Below are 24,353 nucleotides of genomic sequence, written 5' to 3' on the forward strand. Positions count from 1 at the left end.
TACTGCCACAGCATTGATTTCATCCAGAAGCAAGCTTTAAAAAAAGATTTTAAAAGATTTAAATTGGAACGCTAAGGGGCCACCCAGCCTGCTGTTCATTGTATCTTGTTTGAAGAAATCCAGAGTCAACAATTTTTGGGAACTTTGTAAAGCTGCATTGGAAAAACAAGAGTACTTCAGTGAATGTCTTTGTAAATGTATCTTGCAGCAAAGTACACTGCTTTTTGTAGCCCCGTTATATCAAACCTACTTGGTTTCTGGGATAATTGAGCATCAGGTCATCATCCTAGTCTTTGTTGACAGCACAGTTAATATAGGGAAGGGGGTGCTGTGTTGGCTACGGAGGGCTGCACAGCAGCCTATCCTTGTACGACTAGAGTTTATTGACCGCAGAATAAAAAAAAGACAGAAAACGACTTACACCTGTACAGCACTATGACCTGGACTTGGGTATAATTTCGAAGTTTGCAGATGACACAAAACTCAGAAATGTGGTAAACAGTGAGGAGGATAGCAACAGGCTTCAGGAGGACATAGACAGACTGGTGAAATGGGCAGACACAAGGCTGGTGCAGAGAAGTGTGAAGTGATGCATTTTGGTAGGAAGAATGAGAAGAGGCAATATAAACTAAATGGTGTAATTTTAAAGGAATGCAGAACAGAGAGACCTGGGGGTGTACGCGCACAAATCTTTGGAGCTGGGAAGACTGTTAAAAAAGCACACTGGATCCTTGGTTTTATAAACAGAGGCATAAAGTACAAAACCTTGATAAATCACTGGTTAGGCCCCAGCTGGAGTATTGTGTCCAATTCTGGGCACCACACTTTAGGACGGATGTCATGGCCTTAGAGAGAGTGCATAGGAGATTTACTAGAATGGTACCAGGGATGCTGGCCTTCAGCTACGTGGACAGACTAGAGATATTGGGGTTGTTCTCATTCTAACAGAAATGGTTACGGGGAGATTTAATAGAGGTGTTCAAAATCATGAAGAGTTTTGATAGAGTAAATAAGGAGAAACTGTTTCCAGTGATAGAAGGGTCGGTAACCAGAGGACACAGATTTAAGGTAATTGTCATAAGAACCAGAGGCCACATGAGGAAGAAAAATTTTATGCAGCGAGTTGTCACGATCTAGAATGTACTGCCTGAAAGGGTGGAGGATGCAGATTCAATAATAACTTTCAAAAGGGAATTGGATAAATACTTGCAGGGGAAAATTTTGCAGGGCTATAGGAAAAGGACAGGGGAATAGGACTAAATGGAAAGCTCTTACAAACAGCTGACACATGCACGATTGGTCGAACAGCCTCCTTCTGTGCTCGATCATTCTATGATTGTTTGATTCGTTGGCACACATGTAGAAATTGATTCCATATCTGCAGATAATCTCGCCCAAGGGCAGCACATAGATGAGGAAGAGGAGGGGGTCAAAGACTGATCCTTGGGTAAACTCCTGGGGTGATGGTGAGAGGATGAGAAGATTACCATTGCTGGACAAGTTCTGGCTACATAGGATAGATAAGAGTGGAACCAAGCAAGAACAGTTCAACCAAGCTGAACATCGGAGGCAGGTTTGGAGGAGGATCAGACGACTGACTATGTCAAAAGGCGAAAGAGGTGTCGGGGAAGATGATGAGTTAGAACGCACCTTGGTCACGGTCAAAGACAATGTTGTTTCTGACTTTGGTTAGGGTATTCTGGTGCTGAGGGAGGGACAGAACCTGTTTGGAGGGATTCAAACGGAGTACTGGGTCTGGGAGGCTACAATGTGTTCAATGATCTTGGAGAGGAATCGGATGTTGGAGGTGGGTTGGTTGTTTGAAACGATTTGGTGTTTTGAAGGGGTGGGGGTAGGGAGGAGGAGAAAGAGAGTGACGATGGTGGTTTTGAAAAGTGGGGACAGTGTCTGAGGAAAGGGAGCCATTTATAATATTGGCTAAAATGAAGGCCAGGAAGGAACGCTAGGCGATCAGGAGTTTCATGGCAATGGGTCAAGGGAGCAGGAGGTAGGTCTCATGGATGAAATGAACATGGAGAGGGTGGGAACAAACTAGAGATAAATGAGATTTCAGGACTGAGGGGTTGGTTGTGTGGGGGGGGCGGGGGTAGTGGGCAGGGACAAGGAGGGAAGCAGCAGAGATAGCCGAACAGATAGTTTCTATTTTGGTGACAATGAATTCCATGAGCTCCTTGCACTTGTTGTTCGAGGTGAGGATGGAGGGGGCGAAGGGAAGGAGTTGAGGACGAGACTGGTGATAGAAAAAAAAATGACTCCAGGATGACCCTAAAGCAGTGAGCCATTTTGGCAGGGAGAGCTAAGCCCAATAGAGCTTGATGTGGTCCAGCCAGATCTGACTCAGCCAGTGGTGTGCCAGTTCTGCTCGTTTGTGCCCTTTTGGTTTGAGGGAGCCACATCAAGGAGAATGACAGACAATGAAGATTTTCCTGGGGATAAGGGCATCAAAGGGCGAGGGAGTGATTGATATTTTTGCAGCTGTTAATTTGCACAATGATGGTAAATGGTGGGCTAAAGGCAGGGCAATACAAAATTTTAGAGTACGGTTGTAAGTGACTTGGGGCGGGGGGGGGGCAGGGGAGTTCTTTTCAAGGTGAACTTGCAGAAGGAAATGGGGTTTAAGGAGAGTAATGGAATGTATGTGGTAAGGGATAAAAGGAAATGGTCGGAAATAGCCTCGTCAGTGTCCGAGACCACTGGAGTGCCATGGGTGTTGCTGAGGTCGAGAGGGGACTGTGTGGCAAGTGAATCCAGAGGAGAAAGGAAAAGGGGAGCTGAGAAGGAGGCTTAAATTGCAGCATGAAGAGCAGAAACTGAACCTGTAAAATCTGGTAGAAGTAATAGAAGTGAATTACTCTAGCAGAGAATACAGTGCCAGCAGAAAGCAGTGGCGGAATAGAGGTCACAGTAAATCCCAGAAATCAGCAGAGAAATGGAATTCAGCTGACAGACATACGCTTTGAAGATTCCTAAGGGCTTTGAACGAGAATTGAATCCAGTTTCGCAGAGTGTTTGCAATTGCTACTAACAGAGCTTACTACGTGCTTTAGGCTTTTAACAGATTGACAGGTGTGCTAAATAATGGAAACATAGTCCCATATGTTAGATTTCAAGACTATGGTGACATTGATTTAAAACAAAAATTCTGCTAAAGTCACGTGCAGTGCCAGTTTCAAGAGTTATGGACAGCAGAGAAGGAATCACTCCTACAATGCTCACCCTGAGCTATACAAATTAAATGGGGCTCCATGGCAAAGGCAGTAGATTACTTGGGATACTGTCTTCCTGTTGTAGCTTTTATTATAGATGCAAAAAAAAAATTCATGGAACTTGTTCATCTTATAGAAGAGTTGCAAAACATTGAACAAAAGACTCTCAAAAGCTCTTCATGAAATTGCCAGAGCTGTACTTTTTTTTTTGGCAGCAATTGCTATGGACTTTGAAGAGAAGACAGTTGAGAAACTGCAGTATTAAGAACATAAGAAATAGGAGCAGGAGTAGGCCAATCGGCCCCTCGAGCCTGCTCCGCCATTCAATAAGATCATGGCTGATCTGATCCTAACCTCAAATCTAAATTCATGTCCAATTTCCTGCCAGCTCCCCGTAACCCCTAATTCCCTTTACTTCTAGGAAACTGTCTATTTCTGTTTTCTGTTTTAAATTTATTTAATGATGTAGCTAAATGATGTAGTATTGTTCTGAAAGTATCAGGAATATGCAGACACTTTCAAAAACATCAAAAGTTTGGCAAAGCTGGATAAGATTGCTCAGCAGTACTCAGCCTTAGATTCTTAGAAGGCCATCCTGACCCCCCAAAGCGATTTCAGACAGTTAAATGAAAAATAAGCATCGGACTCTAATGTCTAAACTATCAAATGTGACCAGTCGATCAGCACCATTAGCTCCACTTGTCAAAGGATATCAATAACCAGCTTTGGTGGAATTACCGGCACAACACCTACAACACTCTCTGCACTAGCAAAAAGATATGTTTGGCTTCTAACATCAACTGCCAGTGCGAAAGCGAGTTCTCAAAACCTGCTCAGACCTGCTGCAAGGCAAGTGCCAGACTCCAGTCAAAGATAACATGAGGATGCTCTACATGCCAGAGCTTTATTTTATAGGTATTTAAACTTGAGTACTTTGAGAATTCTGTACTTGTTTTTGAAATGGGAAGGAGGTGATATGTATTTATCGTGTACCTTATTATTTCTAGTGTTTAATATTCAATTAATTTTAAGTGCCGCATGTGGCAGCCATTTTGAGTAAACACCAATTCGATGAATGACCAGTTAATCTGTTTCTGGTAATGCTGGTTGAGGAGGAATGCTGGCCTAAACTCCCTGCTCGTCTTCAAATAGTGCAACAGGATCAGTAACACCCACCAGAACAGACAGATGGGTTTTGGTTTAGTATCTCATCCGAAGGATAATACCTGACAATGCAACAGTCCCTCAGTAAGGCTACACTTGTATTTAATCCTAGAGTGAGCCCACATCCCTATGATTCAGCAGAGACAGGAGACAGTGCAAGTCAACAAGCCAAGCTGACACTGTAATGAAGCGAAATTTCAGAATATCCATTCATCACTTCTACAGAATTTGACCATACAGGCAACACCCCCATTGGCCCAGCAGAACAGAAATTGCCATGCCACCTAGAGTATTTGATCATCTCCAGGTCTCTTTCTAAAAGCATGACCTCATATAAGAGTTAGCTTGGATGCTACTGTCAGAGGTGCCATATTTCAGATGATGTTAAAACCAAGTCTGCCTGTTCGAGTGGACTTTAAAAATCCAATGACACTACTGGAAGAAGCTTTTTCCAGTACTGATTTGGAGTTCTGCAAGTATTCTAGCCAGCATTCGCCCCTCAACTGTTCATTATTATTTGTTGTTTGTCAGACCTTGCCATGCACAATTGGCTTCCATTTTTTCCTACATAAGTGACTGCTCTTCAAAAGTAATTAATTGGTTGTGAATCACTAAGATATTCTGAGGATGTAATGAGGCATTAGTTAAGTGCAAGTTTTTTTTTTACTACTTAGCCCTATAACCTAAAATATCTTTCAGTCAGATATCTAGTTATCTCTTTTTTTTAAAAAAGAAATTACTCTGCATCGCATCACCTGCTTTTGCTGGGAGACTGCCTAATATATTGACTGCTCTACTAACACACATCCAAATAGCTTGTGGGAACAAAAAAGCTGTATGGTTACTTTATTACCATATGTTATCAAGCAGAATAGAAAATTTGAGGATGCTGGTGATGTGGGATGACTGCGTTAGTATTTTTGGGAGGGTGGGGGGGAAGAAGAGACTGGCTGGCACTTGGGTTGGAGACCCACCATTGTAACAATGTGATGGTGAGGTCTTTACCCTCCGTATGGACCTGCTTTTTTCTCCTCAGGCTGCTGATTGCTGTTCCACTTTTCAATTTCAGATCTGACTTACCCTATTCACCCATTTTTGGTTTCTCTTATGTCTTTAATTTCTTTTATTATGCTTCTTCCCATCATCTCATGTAAATAATCATCTCAGCCATTTAACCACCTCCTGTTTTTCTTTTAAGCACAATGCAAATCATTGTGTGTGCCCCTCTTTTTCTTTTCCTTTCCCTTTGTCTGTTCCTATTGAAATGCTGTTCATGTTTCTTTTTCTCCAGTTCTGACAAAGGATTACATCAAAATATTAACTTGCATGTTCTCTCCACAGATGCAGATTGACCTGCTGAATGTTTCCAGCATTTAGTTTTTGTTTTATAAAAATTTGAACAAGGTCAGAAGGCCATCCCTTTGTTGTTCTTAGCACAGATCGCATTTAATAAGGCCATCTTCAAACTGAAACCCGTCCACAGCAAGTGTGCTGATTTCAACAAAGATTCTGTATTTTTCTTTCTCCCTCACGGTCTTTAAACTTTGTTGCCCCACCCCATTTCTTTGATTTTTTTAATGTTTCTTTCTTTCCTTCTCCCCCATGCTTTTTGTTTTACACAAACAAATTCAGCAAGAGAAGGAAAGAGGAAAGAATACTCCAGATGTATCTTGACAGAACACAACAGACAATTTGACACAAGTTATCTGGTAACAAAACCTTCTAGTAACTCCTCTCATAAAAGACAAAAAGCAGCAAGAGGGGCTGATACATAACCCTAGTCCTTTTGCAGCATGCACCCCTTCCACAAGCCAAGCCAAGACAAGACTGTAAAGTCTGGAAATACCAATAAGGGGGGCAATGCAGACCCCCATATCATGCACTTGGGTCAGCCCCACCTCAAAAGAGTCATGGTAAAACGCCAAGACAAGATCTTTAAGATTATGAAACGGTTTGATAGTGTAGATGTAGAGAAGATGTTTCCACTTGCAGGGGAGACCAGAACTAGGGATCATAAATATAAGACAGTCACCAAAAATTCCAATAGAGAATTCAGGAGAAACTTCTTTACCCAGAGAGTGGTTAGAATGTGGAACTCACTACCACAAGAAGTAGTTGAAGCGAACATAAAAGCAATTAAGGGGAAGCTAAACACGACGGAGAAAGGAATAGAAGCTTATGCTGATAGGGTTAAATGAAGAGGGGTGGGAGGAACCTCGTGTGGAGCATAAACACTGGCATGGACCAGTTGGGCCGAATGGCCTGTTTCTGTACTGTACATTCTATGTAAGACAACTCTACAATCAGAGCCTCTGGTCACACAACTTAGCAAAAGAAATCAAACCCAGGAACTCAGCCTTACACATAGCAAGTTCTTTCACACTGTTCGATCTTCCTTTTATTACCTCAATTTTCTTATTCATAGCTTCGAGACTTGATTTCTTCAATGAACTCCTTGTTGGCTTCCTGCCCTTCGTAAATTCCAACTTGTCCATAACTCAGCCTCCCAACAGGTCCCACTCAGACGTTTCCCTTGTCCTTGCTAACTTACACTGACTTCCTCCCCCCGCCCCGCCCAGCACAATAAATTCAAAATTCTTGTCCTGGTATTCAAAATTATCCATGGCCTCATTTACATCTGCAACTTCCTTCAGCCTTTTATTCCCTGCAGAACTGCCACACTGATCTATTGTGCATCATGTTCTCCCTTCATCCACCACCTGTCGTAGAGCTTTAACCTCCTCGTCCCTACTCTCAGGAACTCCTGCCCTAAATATCTTGCCACCTATTGCCTATAAAAACCTTTCCTGACCAAACATTCAGTCCCCCCTCCTAATCTCTTCCCTCCATAACTTACAGTTTGTTCCTTCAATCTCTAAAGTGCATTGGAACATTTTCCATGTTAAAGTCACCATACAAATTAAGTTCTTGTTTCATCCTTATATTTAGCAATTTCTTTCTCCACCAAAGCCTGCAAAATATAACAGTAAGCAGCCTGGTCAGCAACAATTTCAGAGTTTGTGCAGCAGGCACAGACTACTTTGTCTGGATATCCAATGTAAAATCCACTCAATTAAGGAAGAGATGCTATCCACACCATGATTATTCAAAAGGACAGGGTCGGATGCCAACAGTAACATCCATCCCCAGAATTTCAACACCCACTTTCGCCCATGAACAAAATCTGTGTGACCCTTCTAACAAATCATGATCAGAGCCTATGGTTTATGACTTAATAAGCTAAATTACTTTTTTATTAAATGGTATCTCAGGATTTTAGCAACATTATGGGAATCACTTGGTCCATTCCATTTCTCCGTGCAAACTGTGAACCAGTGGCCTCAATCAGGGTGCACTGCCAGGGACAATAATTGCAAATAAAACCATTAAAAATTTTAAACGACATTCTTTAAATCAAACTAAAGACGAACCTGACATACAATAATAAGTAAATGGTACAAATCATAATACCTTACACACGGAGCTGAAATACAAATTAACATTTCAAAGCATTCGAGCTTCGATTGTAAGATTTAAAAAGAATGACAGTGTTTAATAATTAAAAGCATGATGATTCACTGTGGAAGTGACCCTGAAGGAATTTTCAATCATGCCACAACTAGCCAGGGGGGGGGTGGGGGAGAAATCAATTGGATTCAATTGTTTGTTTTGTACAGTTGGAGCCTTAGATATAAAACTACAAAGGGAATAAGGGAGGTATTTTTCATTTGTTCCTGGGATGTGGACGCACTGTTACGGCAGTATTTATTGCCTATGCCTATTTGCCGAGCAGGCACTGAGTCAACCACATAGTATGGGACTGGAGTCATGTGTACCCAGACCAGGTGGGGGTGGCAGTTTCCCTTCCCTGTAGGACAATACTGAAACAGTTGGGTTTTGATGACCATCTGGCAGGTATAAACCATTGTAAACAATTTTACAACACCAAGTTATAGTCCCCTACAGGTATAAACCATGTAGGGGACATGTTCTTTCAGCATATTGTCTCAACAACAAAAACTATCAGGTCTTCAAAGTTGTGTACTGAACTGTCTGTACAATATAGTTGTGTTTATTTTTTAAAAATACAAACCTGCAAGACTTATGTAGCAAGCAATCTACCAGCTTTCAAATTCACAGCCTATGCTGTAGTAATTGTCCAATCCAAATCTTTGTTGCATTTTATACTCTGGCCATCAGTTTGTTGACTAAAATATCCGTTTAAACACCATTCTTCCTTCTAGATATACAATCAAATGTCTGTCTATCAATTGTTGTAAATAATCATGTGCGTAAATTTATTATACAAAGCAAAGATTCTCTACAAACTAAATGTAAAGCCTCAGACTTTTAAGTTAAATCTTTTAGTATCAATGCACCAAATTTAGCATTGTCCTCTGTAGATTTAATTTATCATTTGTTTTGATGTCTCAAAAACAGTAAAGACTTACTTGCACAAAAGGAGAATGAAAGAGGTGGAGACAAAGCCAATGATACACAACAATGAAAGTCTGTAAAGGAGAGAGAAACAGATTGATGGACAGATGAGATGGACACAGAAAAAGAGTCAAAGGCAAAGGAACAGAGAAAGAGTAAAATTAGTGCAGCAAAAATTGCCACAACTTGCTGGGTAGTTGCACGGAAAATGACTGAAAGTATGGATGTTCATATTTCTCGCAGTCCCTGTCTGTTTTCCTCCTCACCAGCACTTGAACTTTAAATCAGTTGTATCGAATCACAGAATGGTTACAGCTCAAAAGGCGGCCATTCAGCCCATCAAGCTCTTTGTAAGAAGAATCCGGTTAGTCCCATTCCCATGTATTCCTGCAAATTTTTTCCCTTTGAGTATTTATCCAATTACTTTTTGAAAGCCACGACTGAATCTGCTTCCACCACCCCGTCAGGCAGCGCATTCCAGATCATAACTACTTGCTACGTAAAAAAGTTTTTCCTCATGTCACCTTTGGTTCTTTTGCCAATCATTTTAAATCTGTGTCCTCTGATTCTCGATCCTTCCGCCAATGGGAACAGTTTCTCCTTATTTACTTTATATTGACCCTTCATGATTTTGAACACTTCTTTCAAATCTTCTCTCAACCACCTCTGCTCTAAGGAGAACAACTCCAGCTTCTCCAGTCTATCTACATATCTGAAGTCCCTCATCCCTGGAACCAATCTAGTAAATCTTTTCTGCAACCCCTCGAAGGCCTTCACATCCTTCCTAAAGTGTGGTGCCCAGTATGTTTTAAAATGTCCGTCAATCTGCCGAACAGTTCAAGTTTCCAGCTGGTGACCACAACAGATCGCAAATGTAAATGTTAGATAGCTGATGTGAGCAGAACATGGGCATCATAAAACATACGGCTGCTGCTCAGATCATCAGCAGACTTTAAATTTCAAGTTCGGATTAAATTTTCATTAAGCAGAGCACATGTCGACTGCACAACTAGCTGTTATAGTAGCCAGATGGAAAATTCCGTCACCCTTTGGAAGTTTGAGAGAGGAAGAACACTAGTGAATTGAAACATACTGCTCAATAAAAATAAACAGACGGGGAAAGTTATGTAATGAAAATGGGGTGTTTTGTCATGGAAGAGTGCATCCCAACTATAATCCATTCTGCATTTCATGGTTGTAACGCTCATGTCACTAAGAAACTGCATGTATAACTGTGTTCTTCGACCAACTGTGAGTAATGCCACAGGAGAACCGTTAATCAAAAAAAATGGTTTCACAGTCCATTCATTGGCCATGTTGGTTTTCCCACCCATTCAGCTATATATCACAAAAGATGAAATTTACAAACACATATGAAATGCAACAATCCTAAAAACAGTCACAATACTCCCCGCAACTTTTTTTATTCATGGGATGTGGGCGTCGCTGGCAAGACTAGCATTTATTGCCCATCCCTAATTGCCCTTGAGAAGGTGGTGGTGAGCTGCCTCCTTGAACCACTGCAGTCCGTATGGTGAAGGATCTCCCACAGTGCTGCTAGGTAGGTAGTTCCAGGATTTTGACCCAGCGACGATGAAGGAACGGCGGTATATTTCCAAGTCGGGATGGTGTGTGACTTGGAGGGGAACGTGCAGGTGGTGTTGTTCCCATGTGCCTGCTGCCCTTGTCCTTCTAGGTGGTAGAGGTCGTGGGTTTGGGAGGTGCTGTTGAACAAGCCTTGGCGACTTGCTGCAGTGCATCCTGTGGATGGTACCCACTGCAGCCATGGTGCACCGGTGGTGAAGGGAGTGAATGTTTAGGGTGGTGGATGGGGTATCAATCAAGCGGGCTGCTTTGTCCTGGATGGTGTCGAGCTTCTTGGTGTTGTTGGAGCTGCACTCATCCATCACACTCCTGACTTGTGCTTTGTAGATGGAGGAAAGACTTTGGGGAGTCAGGAGATGAGTCACTTGCCACAGAATACCAAGCCTCTGACCTGCTCTTGTAGCCACAGTATTTATGTGACTGGTGCAGTAAAGTTTCTAGTCAATGGTGACACCTAGAATGTTGATGGTGGGGGATTCGGCGATGGTAATGCCAGTGAATGTCAAGGGGAGATGGTCATTGCCTGGCACTTAACTGGCACAAATGTTACTTGCCACTTATCAGCCCAAGCCTTGATGTTGTCCAGGTCTTGCTGCATGCGGGCACGGACTGCTTCATTATCTGAGAGGTGGCGAATGGAACTGAACACTGTAACAAGGTAGTCTATTGAACCATAGAGGGTTACAGCACAGAGACCATTCAGCTCATCATGTCTTTGATGGGTCTCTGCCAGAGCAATGCAAAACTAATCCCGCTTGCCCCACTCCCTTCTTCTGCTTCAAATATTTATCCAATTTTCCGTTAAAAGATGCTATGGCCTCTCCCTCAATGCCTATCCTCTGTCAGTAGCTTTAAGCTTGTCTTCTGCTTTTTTCTTGGATATGGATCTTTCAGCTGTGTCACTGCACTCAATGCTCCTCGTTGCCAACTTTTTCAGCCTCCACACTATAATGTGATATCGTTACCCATGTCGGCTTCTCTAGCCTGAAAGACTTCATCAGTTGGTGATGGTCCCGCATGTGCAATGTCAATAGTGGCAAATGCATCTCCTCAATCCAGATAAATCAGCGGGCAATGCCATGAGAGATCCACTAGTCCTTACGATAACATTTCTTGCATCTGTCCTTTACGTTGAGACCAGGGAGATTTCACACCAATTTTCCCTCCCTGATGAAGATTCTTCTCTGCTTCCTCATTGGCGAATAATCAAAGTGGAATAAAACCAATCATAACACATAAAAGCTTACAATTTTCTGTCGAATCACATTCCATCAAAAAAAATCTATCCAATCATATTGCAGCCTACGTACTTGCATATTCCAAACCTCAATTTGCCCCCAGCACCCTAACCTACGTCTTTACATCTGTCCCTGCCAGACGTGGAGCCTAATTTCCTAATTAGCCCACACATAAAATTGCTGGGAATTCGCTATAGTTTAAACAAAATTTCAGGTTAGATTCTAGTCCAAAGGTCTTCAAGTCCAAAATTGCTAAAACAAAGATGCTGTCATTCCGATACATTCCTGACAATTTCATCCTTGAATGCCTCATGGACGGTAAGGTAATTATTCCCAGCAAGCAGATCTAAATTTCTGGCATAATCCCAAAGACAGCAGTCTTGATATTTAGATGCCAGGCTTGGATGAGTGCGCATATAAGCCAGAAGTAAAAGGTTTGCACAAACTAGCCCAGAATCAATTGTATGGCTCAAAAACTCAGCATCAATACATTACAGATTTAAAGGGGTTTTGCCACTTGATTGCCAGTCACATTATATTGTGGGACATATGGATCCTGCGGCCACTGCCCAGAGCATTGCATCCGCTGATTCGAAAGCTGCAGAACCAAAGTCTTAACCTAGATGGAAGGCAGGCGAGACTTGTGGAGTCAAAATCCTGTGCTCACACACTGAGCAACTGGCTTTAGAATAAAACCTCATGCCTGGGAGCTTAGAAAAGTAGTGCCTGAAAGAAGCTGAGCAGGAGCAATGCCTCAGAGAAGACAGAGCTTCAAAATAAAGAGTAAAGCTGGGAATCGAAGTCTGCAGAGGAGTGGAGAGACGAGAGGAGGGAGGGGCTGGAATGAGCAATTGTGCATAATTAAATTGGTCAGACAACAGGCAAGCAAAAGCAATGTTACTGGAGATAAAGGAACTAAAGGAAAGGATTTAAAAAGAAAAAACTGCAAATGCTGAAAATTTTAACTAAAAACACAATGTGCTGAAAATCCATAGCAGGTCTGTCAGCATCAATAGGTAACACTGCAGGTGCAGAAACCTGTGTCAGAACTGGAAACTGGAGAAGAAAGAACTTGCATTTAGATAGTGCCTTTCCATACCATTAGGACATTTCAAAGTGCTTTACAGCCAATTAATTACTTTTGTAATGTAGTTACATTTGCAGACAAATGCTGTCAATTTTTGCACACAAATTCCCACAAACAGCAAGTGAGAAAAATGACCAGTTAATCTATTTGAGTGGTGTTGGTTGAGGGATGAATGTTGGCCAGGACACCAGGAGAACTCCCTGCTCTTTTTTGGGTAGTGCCATGGGATCTTTTGCAGGCAGACAGGGCCTCAATTTAATGGCTCATGCAAGAGGTTCTAGTTTCCAGTTCTGACAAAGATTTACATGCAAAATATTAACCCAACTTTTTTCTTTTCAGATAAAGGGAAAAGTATGGCAAAGTAGTTTAGCAGAAATTGCTAGACTCTGCATAAGATCTTATTACTAAATATTGTACTTAGAAGTTTCTCTTTCACAACTTCAAACAGGGCTACAACACTGCATCACTGTGTGGATGTATACTACTTAGGGCAATAAAGCTGTCCTGTAAATGAGGCAGGCCTAATTTTTTTCCAATGACACCAGACTTTCACAGTTTCTCAAGCCACCTTCACTAATTGTTTGTCCCAAAACAGCCTGCATATGATTACAAACTGAAGAACTGAACGGTTGTGACTGAAGATGATTACAGATTGGGGGCGGGTAATAATCATAGTTATTGACCTACTCTTTTCAACAATAGAGGTATAATTAGAAATTAGGCAGTTAGGGAACTTTATATAGCGGTTGAGAGAACTGTAACTAAGGGGACTATATGGCATTTAACCGTCAGCTTGGCTCAGTTGGTACCACTCTTGCCTTTGAGTAAGATGACTGAAAAGTTCAAAACGCACACCAGGACTTAAGGACATAATCTGGCTGGCACGTGTGCAGTACTGAGAGAGATGAAGGTGCTACTCTTCAAGTAGTGACTGTGGCTAGAGAAACTGATGGAAGAATGGCATAAGAAATACCGGCCCTACTTCACAGTGGGCAGTTTCATTGTTCGACATAATCTTCATCCACTTATTGATGGAGTGTCATAACCTCATTTGAATTTATTAAAAAAAACATTTTAGTGAGGGTTAAAGATGCCCTAGCACTATTATGAATAAGGATAGAGTCTCCCAGTGTCCTGGCCAACATTTCTCTCAATTACCACCAAAAAGTACAAACTGGTTATTGATCTCATTGTTGTTTGTAGGATCTTGCTGTGTGGACACATCTGGTCTGACATCCAGACTGGCTCATGACATCATGAGCTGCAATTTGCTCTAGTTAAACATTGGTAAAACCAAAACTATCCACTTCTGCCCATGCCACAAACTCTGTACCCTTGCTATCAATTCCATCCCTCTCCCTGGCCACTATCGCAGGCTGAACCAGGCTGTTCGCAATCTTGGCACCCTTTTCAATCCTGAGCTAAGTTTCTGACCATATATCCTCTCCATCACTAAAACCACATATTTCCACCTCCATAACATCCCTCTCCTCGGTCCCTGCCTCAGCCCATCTGCTGTTGAAACCCTCATCCAGACTCAAATATTACAATGCTCCCCTGCAAGGCCTCCCATTCTCCACCCTCCATAAATTTCAGCTCAGCCTAAACTCTGCTGCCTGAATCCTATCCCACAGCAAGTCCTGCTCCTCCACCACCTCTCATCCTTGTGTTTAACTCATTCGTGGCCTCATCCCTTCGTATCCTTGTAACTTCCTCTCAGCCCTACAACTACCAACCGCCGCCCCCACCCCCACCCATCGAATTCCCTGTTCTTCTCACTTTGGCCTCTTGTGCACCCCCCCCCCCCCACTTCCCTTAATACCACCATTTGTGGCCGTCAGCTGCCTAGACCCTATGCTCTGGAATCCCCTCCCTAACCCTCTCTGCCTCTCCTACTTTAAGACCCTCCTTAAAAACCCATCACTTCAACTAAGCTTTTGGCCACCCATCCTAATATCTCCTTCTATGCCTAGGTGTTCATTTTTTTTCTTCTTCAGGGTATTTTTTCTACATTTAAAGGTGCTATTTAAATGCAAGTTGCTATTGTTAGAAGCTCATAGGGTCATGAAACCTGAAATGTTAGCCCTACCTTCCCCTCTCCGGAGAAGCTGCCTAACCTGCTGAGTATTTCCAGCATTTTCTATTTTCATTTCAGGTTTCCAGCATCTGCAGTATTTTGATTTTTGCTTTTATTGTTGTGTAACTCATTACACGCAGATTCAGAACAGGGTAGAATTCTTCAATAGGAGTTTAAAAATATTGCATAAGCTTTTAGGTACAATTAGAAAAAGTTCATTATTGATTCAAGTTCTGTTGCTCAACAGTGTTTTTATTGTTCACAGGAAGTGACTCAGCACAGTTGTGAGGTAATGCGAGAAACATCAACTCCAGCCCATTTTAAAGGGATGATCAGAGGGACAAAGAGAGACCTAGGAAAAAGCATATCTGCAGTTGGTAAGTATAACAGTAAGAAGTTCTTTCAGTACTTCTACAGTAAGAGAGCAATCAAAGATGATGCAAGAAACATAAAAGATGCTAATTTGGATGATTGTGAATGATTGCTTCCTCCAAGTATTCACAAAGGGAGACATGAACAACATGCCCTCCCCAGAGATAACCCAAATAAAAGCACACAGGCATACGCTGTGCTAATATGTATATTCAGATCACTTGCCCAATGACAGAGTTATTACTCAATTTTTATTTACTAATCAGAAATGCAATTAACCACATCTGGATTCCTAATTAGCCATGTGACTCGTGGTTAACATATTGGACAAAATTGTCACAGTAGAATGGACATGCAACATGTCCAACCAAGGCAGAGCAGCAATCAACAAACCCAATACAATGTTGAACTATATAGTCAAAACAGTAGGATGTAAGTTAAAGTTAAATAATAATCAAACTGTATCTGGTGAGAACACGACTTGAGTACTATATCTATCTCTGGTCTGAGTGATGAAGAATGACTGGAGAAACTTAGGCTTTTAACTCTTGAAAGAGTGCATCGAAGATGATCTTACAGCCCTGCATAAGATAGTGAACTAAATGCTCTGATTATGTGCTTAAATCCCACGATTGTGTGACTCAGAGGTGAGTATGCTACTGACTGAAACAACCTGACACTTAAATAGGGACATTTCAGTAAATGATTAACACCTTTTTGGAAAGTGCGGATGCCATTGAGTAATTGCAGTTTATTTTTAGACCTACCTAGTTATGTAAAGCCATTTAGGGCACATTTGAATTTGAAACAAGTGGGGGCAGCAGCAGCAGCCAAGCCTGTTTCCTTTCTGGTCTCATGTCCTTCTTGCCTCCATCTAATCAAGCTGTTTAAACCCAATAATGTCCCAAATGATCAGGCTCCTCCCATGATCTTAGAACCAAACGGCACAGAAGGAGGCCATTCAGCCCATCTTGCCTGTGCCAGCTCTTTGATAGAGCAATCCAATTAGTCCCGCTCCCCTGGTCTTTTCCCATGCATTTGATAACTGAGCACATATTATTACAGACGCTGAAAAGTAAGGAAGCATTCAAATCAACTCATGCAGTTGACCCTTGCAGCAATGCTGGATCAGATACAACTTGTGTGCCAATAAACCTGAATGTGCCGTCCAGGGGGCAATGTTGGTTGGAATCTATGAGCTTCTCAAGCAGAGCAGTCTTAATATAATGGGTCTGGTGGAAGGGGTGGAAAATTCCTTAATTATCTTTTATTAAAAAAAAATGCAATTGGCAAGCAATCTTTCATGATAGAAGCAGATTCATTATATTAGCTGGGCAGTTACTTTTAAGCACAAAGACAATAGCAAGCACAATCGTGTAGATCTCACTAAGTTCTGATGCTACTCTGGCTGAGTTTTTATACAGTTCCTTTTGACGGCGCATAGTGGTTATGTTACTGGACTAGTAATCCAGAGGCCTGGACTAAAATCCAGAGTCATGAGTTCAAATCCCACCACGGCAGCTGGCGAATTTAAATTCAATTAATTAATTAAATTCAATTAATTAAATAAAAATCTGGAATTAAAATACTAGTATCAGTAATGGTGGCCATGAAACTACCGGATTGTCGTAAAAACCCATCTGGTTCACTAATGTCCTTTAGGGAAGGAAACCTGCCGTCCTTACCCGGTCTGGCCTATATGTGACTCCAGACCCACAGCAATGTGGTTGATTCTTAATTGTCCTCTGAAATGGCCTAGCAAGCCACTCAGTTGTAAAATCTCGCTACGAAAAGTCAGAATAAGAATAAAACCGGACGGACCACCCGGCATCGGACCACGAGGCACCGGACACGACAACGGCAAAAAAACACCAAGCCCAGTCGACCCTGCAAGGTCCTCCTTACTAACATCTGGGGACTTGTGCCAAAATTGGGAGAGCTGTCCCACAGACTAGTCAAGCAACAGCCTGACATAGCCATACTCACAGAATCATACCTTTCAGCCAACGTCCCAGACTCTTCCATCACCATCCCTGGGTATGTCCTGTCCCACCGGCAGGACAGACCCACCAGAGGTGGCGGTACAGTGATATACAGTCAGGAGGGAGTGGCCCTGGGAGTCCTCAACATTGACTCTGGACCCCATGAAATCTCATGGCATCAGGTCAAACATGGGCAAGGAAACCTCCTGCTGATTACCACCTACCGTCCTCCCTCAGCTGATGAATCAGTCCTCCTCCATGTTGAGCACCACTTGGAGGAAGCACTGAGGGTAGCAAGGACACAAAATGTACTCTGGGTGGGGGACTTCAATGTTCATCACCAAGAGTGGCTCGGTAGCACCACTACTGACCGAGCTGGCCGAGTCCTGAAGGACATAGCTGCTAGACTGGGCCTGCGGCAGGTGGTGAGCGAACCAACACGAGGGAAAAACTTACTTGACCTCGTCCTCACCAATCTACCTGTCGCAAATGCATCTGTCCATGACAGTATTGGTAGGAGCGACCACCGCACAGTCCTTGTGGAGATGAAGTCCCGTCTTCGCACTGAGGACACCATCCAACGTGTTGTGTGGCACTACCACCGTGCTAAATGGGATAGATTCAGAACAGATCTAGCAGCACAAAACTGGGCATCCATGAGGCGCTGTGGGCCATCAGCAGCAGCAGAATTGTATTCCACCACAATCTGTAACCTCATGGCCCGGCATATTCCTCACTCTACCATTACCAACAAGCCAGGGGATCAACCCTGGTTCAATGAGGAGTGTAGAAGAGCATGCCAGGAGCAGCACCAGGCGTACCTAAAAATGAGGTACCAACCTGGTGAAGCTACAACTCAGGATTACATGCATGCTAAACTGTGGAAGCAACATGCTATAGACAGAGCTAAGCGATTCCACAACCAACGGATCAGATCAAAGCTCTGCAGTCCTGCCACATCCAGTCGTGAATGGTGGTGGACAATTAAACAACTAACGGGAGGAGGCTCTGCAAACATCCCCATTCTCAATGATGGCGGAGTCCAGCATGTGAGTGCAAAAGACAAGGCTGAAGCGTTTGCAACCATCTTCAGCCAGAAGTGCCGAGTGGATGATCCATCTCAGCCTCCTCCCGATATCCCCACCATCACGGAAGCCAGTCTTCGGCCAATTCGATTCACTCCACATGATATCAAGAAACGGCTGAGTGCACTGGATACAGCAAAGGCTGTGGGCCCCGACAACATCCCAGCTGTAGTGCTGAAGTCTTGTGCTCCAGAAGTAGCTGCGCCTCTAGCCAAGCTGTTTCAGTACAGCGACAACACTGGCATCCACCCGACAATGTGGAAAATTGCCCAGGTATGTCCTGTCCACAAAAAGCAGGACAAATCCAATCCGGCCAATTACCGCCCCATCAGTCTACTCTCAATCATCAGCAAAGTGATGGAAGGTGTTATCGACAGTGCTATCAAGCGGCACTTACTCACCAATAACCTGCTCACCGATGCTCAGTTTGGGTTCCGCCAGGACCACTCGGCTCCAGACCTCATTACAGCCTTGGTCCAAACATGGACAAAAGAGCTGAATTCCAGAGGTGAGGTGAGAGTGACTGCCCTTGACATCAAGGCAGCATTTGACCGAGTGTGGCACCAAGGAGCCCTAGTAGAATTGAAGTCAATGGGAATCAGGGAGAAAACTGTCCAGTGGCTGGAGTCATAGCTAGCACAAAGGAAGATGGTAGTGGTTGTTGGAGGCCAATCATCTCAGCCCCAGGGCATTGCTGCAGGAGTTCCTCAGGGCAGTGTCCCAGGCCCAACCATCTTCAGCTGCTTCATCAATGACCTTCCCTCCATCATAAGGTCAGAAATGGGGATGTTCGCTGATGACTGCACAGTGTTCAGTTCCATTCGCAACCCCTCAGATAATGAAGCAGTCCGAGCCCGCATGCAGCAAGACCTGGACAACATCCAGGCTTGGGCTCATAAGTGGCAAGTAACATTCGCGCCAGATAAGTGCCAGGCAATGACCATCTCCAACAAGAGAGAGTCTAACCACCTCCCCTTGACATTCAACGGCATTACCATCGCCGAATCCCCCACCATCAACATCCTGGGGGTCACCATTGACCAGAAACTGAACTGGACCAGCCATATAAATACTGTGGCTACGAGAGCAGGTCAGAGGCTGGGTATTCTGTGGCGAGTGACTCACCTCCTGACTCCCCAAAGCCTTTCCACCATCTACAAGGCACAAGTCAGGAGTTTGATGGAATACTCTCCACTTGCCTGGATGAGTGCAGCTCCAACAACACTCAAGAAGCTCGACACCATCCAAGATAAAGCAGCCCGCTTGATTGGCACCCCATCCATCACCCTAAACATTCACTCCCTTCACCACCGGCGCACTGTGGCTGCAGTGTGCACCATCCACAGGATGCACTGCAGCAACTCGCCAAGGCTTCTTCGACAGCACCTCCCAAACCCGCGACCTCTACCACCTAGAAGGACAAGAGCAGCAGGCGCATGGGAACAACACCACCTGCACGTTCCCCTCCAAGTCACACACCATCCCGACTTGGAAATATATCGCCGTTCCTTCATCGTCGCTGGGTCAAAATCCTGGAACTCCCTTCCTAACAGCACTGTGGGAGAACCGTCACCACACGGACTGCAGCGGTTCAAGAAGGCGGCTCACCACCACCTTCTCGAGGGCAATTAGGGATGGGCAATAAATGCCGGCCTCGCCAGCGACGCCCACATCCCATGAACGAATAAAAAAAATAAAAAAAATAACAAAGACACTGCTTACACTGGATATCACTGTCTGAACCAATTCTTGCTCACATCAGGTTTGTTTGTATAGTTGGATAACATTAGAAAATTTATCTAAACTGCAGTGCACGGTATAATATATATTTTTACTTTAAAGGCCATAATGGAAATAATGAGGTTTCTGAAAGCTTTCATTCCACAGGGACACTTCCAGATATCAGAGTATAACCTATTAGGTAGCCATGTGGGGAATTAGAAAACTGTGAATAAAACATATTTTTCCAAATGGTATTGATGCTCCAAATATCTTATAATTGTTAAAACGATTTAATGTTCTTTACATCAGATTCAGAGTGTGGTGGGGAGGGGGTAGAAAAACATGGGATGGAACCACTATGATTCACAAATAGCTTTTTTGTTCGTGTTTGAGTCGTTTAAAAGCACTTCCCCGCAACCCCCCCCCCCCCCACCCTTTCTTGACAATTTTCTCTCCTCCCCATTCTTGAAGTCACAACCTTACTAAGCTACAGTTTCAAGGTACCTTTAGTGCTGTACGGAGATGTCAGCCTATATTATATGTTCAAATCCTAGAGTGACCCCTAACCTTCTGACTCACATGTCACTGGGCCAAGCTGACACTTCCTATGCCCATAGATGAGTTAGGATGGAGGATAGACAAGGGGAGAAAACTGGGATAAAGAACATTAGTGATGAATCTACAAGGGCAGCACAGAGGTTTATATTGTACCCCTAACCATAAAAGGAGGCTTGACCATAATTTTCACTTTGAAGACACAAAAGTTGACCTCTGGCAGGGTCTATCTGAACAAAAATAAACCACTGCTCCACTGATTGATAGTCAATTCATTTCAGCTTCAAAATTTAGAACCGCTCGTTTCCACAATCACTGCAGCATTATTACCTCATTTTATTTATAGCTTTGAGTACCTTCCTCCTACAGCAGAGAGCATTTCTTCTTATTGATCTATCAATCATAAAGATTTCTGGTAACATTGCTACAGTAACAATCTGGTAATTCCTAAATGAAAAGGAATGTTTTTTTTCAAAACTGATACAAGGTACAGAATAGTACTGTGGGTAGATTTCACAGTACAGATCATTCCTTGTGAGGTACATCATTTGAAATAATCAGCTACGGAACTACTTCACTACTCTGCAGCGTGGATGATTATTTCAAATTTGGAACATTTTTATTGGCAAGCAGAAAAATAAATAACAAAGCTATTTATTTATTGACTGAAGGGGAATAGAAGATAACATTTGACAAGATAGGCTCTATAGCGCTGCTAAGCTATTTAAAGCAGCAGGGATTCTCCATAATGGTGCCCAAAGCAGGTTAGGTGCTTTTCACAGAAAAGGGGAAGAAGCAAGAGACTCAAGACAGCAGGCAGGTTATTCCTCCCAGGCACTGCTTAGCAGCCAATCAAGAGTTCCATTATCTGAAACCAGTTGAAAAATAATGAGTGACACTCAGGGGCAGGGGAAATAAGACGAAGAAAGCAGGGAGAAAATAACTTGGCGGGGCGAGGAGGAACAAAGATTTTTGTTTGAATATTTCAAGAGAAACAGAAAAAAAGCTACTGTTGGAAAATTAAGCCCCAGCTGACAAGATACAAGTTTGGCACTTTTCCAAAGGGCAAACACAAATTTACATGCTGGCATTTTATGTGTCACCAAGCAACAAGTACAAGTTTCACTTGGGTTTGTTTGTTTTCTCTTCCTCCAATTCATCAAGTTTTTCACCTTCAAAATTGCTTGTAATTGAAGCAGATTACTTATAACGGTAACATACTTGAAATCACAAGGCCCAGACTGATTTCTAATTGTTACATTTTAGTTCAGTAGAATGGAACTCACCTGTCCAGGTTTACAGCAACTTATTCCTTGAATCTCCAGATAGTTGAAAGTGAGTTCCAACTGCAAAATAAGAGGGAGAAGAAAACAGATAAAATTATTACATAACATATTAATGATATTTAGAGTCTTACCTGTGGGCAGACATGTAGCACACCAATTGATTTCAAAATGTGCAAGCATTCTATTGCTATCGACAGAAATATTTCTAAAACATATTATACTGTACATGACTCTGCATAACTACAGCCATGTACCAGATGGTTAAAAAGGGATAATGAAACACCACTTGGAAGTGAAAACATCGACTGATTGTGTCATTTCAGCATTCTGAATGTGTACACTAATGTCACCCACAAAGCAAGTGTGATTTAGAATTGCCCTATTACAGCTGCAAAACATGAGACCCTCAGAACAGTAATAGTAATAACAATGATCTTTCTGTACAGATACCAAAAGCAGGAATAAAGAGACGGTTTATTAAACTAACCATTTTTTTTAGTACACAGATCACTGGTTGTATCAAAGGAATTCAGACAGGTCATGAAGATAAAGAACGACGTTAATATCAGGACTGAAATTTTATACATGATATATTAATGTCCCCATCTTCATATACTCCCCCCACACCATTACCCAATGAAAAAATGGCAGGCAACCAACTCTCAAGATTCTGGCAATGCTGCTCAAATCCTATTTAGCAAAAACAGGAACAGCCCTCCCTGGGTGAGCTCCAACCAGCAACCTTTCAATTAACAACCAATTGTAGTGCCACAGTGAGAACTGCTCTCACCGACTAGGCCAATCTTTTGAAGCTGGGTGGCCGGTTACAAGTGTCGAAATCAGTGGGTGGACCTCATATAGTGTGATAAGTGCGAGCTCCCATTGCACAAAAGAAGTGACATCCCCACACACAAAAAAACTCCCCAAATACAAAAAATCCCAGCGCTTGTGCACGAAAAAATGCAGGCCCTCCTCGTCTCCCATTCTTTTCTTAACCGGTCCTTCCAAGTTTTGGAAGCTTTAGCATTTTAAAGTTCCCAAGCCTAGTAAAGGCTGCATCCTGGTTGGTCAAAAACCAGAGAGCAGCCTTTTCCAGTCTTCCTGGTAGGGTTGCCAACGCTCCAGGATTGCCCTGGGGTCTCCAAGAATTGAAGATTAATCCCCAGGACACTGCTGCGAGCAACACCCGGGAGAAAAACCATAGGAGCATTAAAAGAAATGTGTTTTTTTCCATTTTCTTTGAAAACTTTCATTTCTTAATGATAAAAATATTGGACATAGGAAAAAGGCTGTTTGACCCACTGTCAAGAATCATCCAATTGGGTAACGAAGAGTCCGATCATTTTCCAATTGGAACGGGAAAGTGGTGCGACGCAAGGGTGGACACGTCGGGCGAACAATGGCAGGAGCACGGGGATGTTGAAGGTGAGAGGTCATGTGATGAAACCTCCAGGAATGCGTTCAACCAGAGTTGGCAACCCTACTTCCTGGTCCAGCAATTTTGAAGAGCTCAAGTTTCCAAGTCAGTTTTGTGAACAAGCAGGCTAAAGAAAGGAAGAAACTGGCGGTGGTTTTGCAGGCCAGGTCAAAGAGGCACACGGGCAAGGTCGGTGATACCCCCAGACTAAACAAGATATAAAAAAAAAACTTGGCTCATCATTTCCCACTGGTCACATCAGGAATTTATTGTGGTAGGGGGAGGGGAACAAACCAGTCGGCTTAAATCCACATCCTATTGTGTATTTGTAACTAAACTGGAGATATTTCAATGTGCAATTCAACACAGAGGTAGAATTTGCCACACCAGATGCAGCACAATGACCTTTCTGGTTGGGTGTATGAATTCCTGACACGGACCAAAAAAGATTTTCAATTTTAGCTGGTGCACAAGAGACCGATTCACATAACCATATGATGAAACGTTAATGAACATGCAGAAGCAAAAATCACATGCAAGGTCATGGCACCTGTAGTCTCAAACAGGGCTCGCATATGGTACACACAGTGTTATCTTTTAATCCATCATCAAAAGAAAAATGTGTCAATTTGCCCTCTAAGCTGGGTTTGTTGCTGAATTAAAGCTGGGCACATTCATGTCTGACATTTGCTGAGCAATATTCTTTGGCAAGCCTTGCCAAAAGAGTATCTTCCAGTTTCTGATCATTAGTCGGGGGGGGGGGGGGGGGCGGGGGGGGGGTGGAAGAGAGAAAGAGAGCTTAATACTGATTTCAAAAACATGCAAATCAAAATGCCAAGGATTTGATTTAGTCTTTCCATAACATACTATTTAAAATATGATCTTCTGAGACAGACGAGCAGGCCTAATTGAGGAAATTTCACTTCCTGTACAGGATAATTACTGGAAACCATTTGAACACCATAATGTTCACAATTTCATTTTCCACCAATACAGGAAAATCCCCAAGGATTAAACCCGCTTCCTTCAAATAAAAAGTTTAGTCAATATTTTTAGAATGTCTAGATTTGTGTAGCAAATTTTAAAATTTATTTTTTTA

The 24,353-nt window shown here is 42.8% G+C and overlaps 1 protein-coding gene across 3 annotated transcripts in view; it reads right to left on the reverse strand.

Annotated features, from left to right (window-relative positions):
* Positions 1 to 24,353, reverse strand: part of LOC137336684 (F-actin-uncapping protein LRRC16A-like) — a 371,070-nt gene that overhangs the window by 234,721 nt on the left and 111,996 nt on the right. For all 3 annotated transcript variants that reach the window (XM_068001680.1, XM_068001681.1, XM_068001678.1), the window contains exon 4: positions 21,838 to 21,897. In XM_068001680.1, coding sequence (XP_067857781.1) covers positions 21,838 to 21,897 — 60 coding nt within the window. The remainder of the gene's footprint in view (positions 1 to 21,837; positions 21,898 to 24,353) is intronic.

This window comes from Heptranchias perlo, chromosome 2 (assembly GCF_035084215.1).
Source record: "Heptranchias perlo isolate sHepPer1 chromosome 2, sHepPer1.hap1, whole genome shotgun sequence".
NCBI classification, from domain to species: domain Eukaryota; kingdom Metazoa; phylum Chordata; class Chondrichthyes; order Hexanchiformes; family Hexanchidae; genus Heptranchias; species Heptranchias perlo.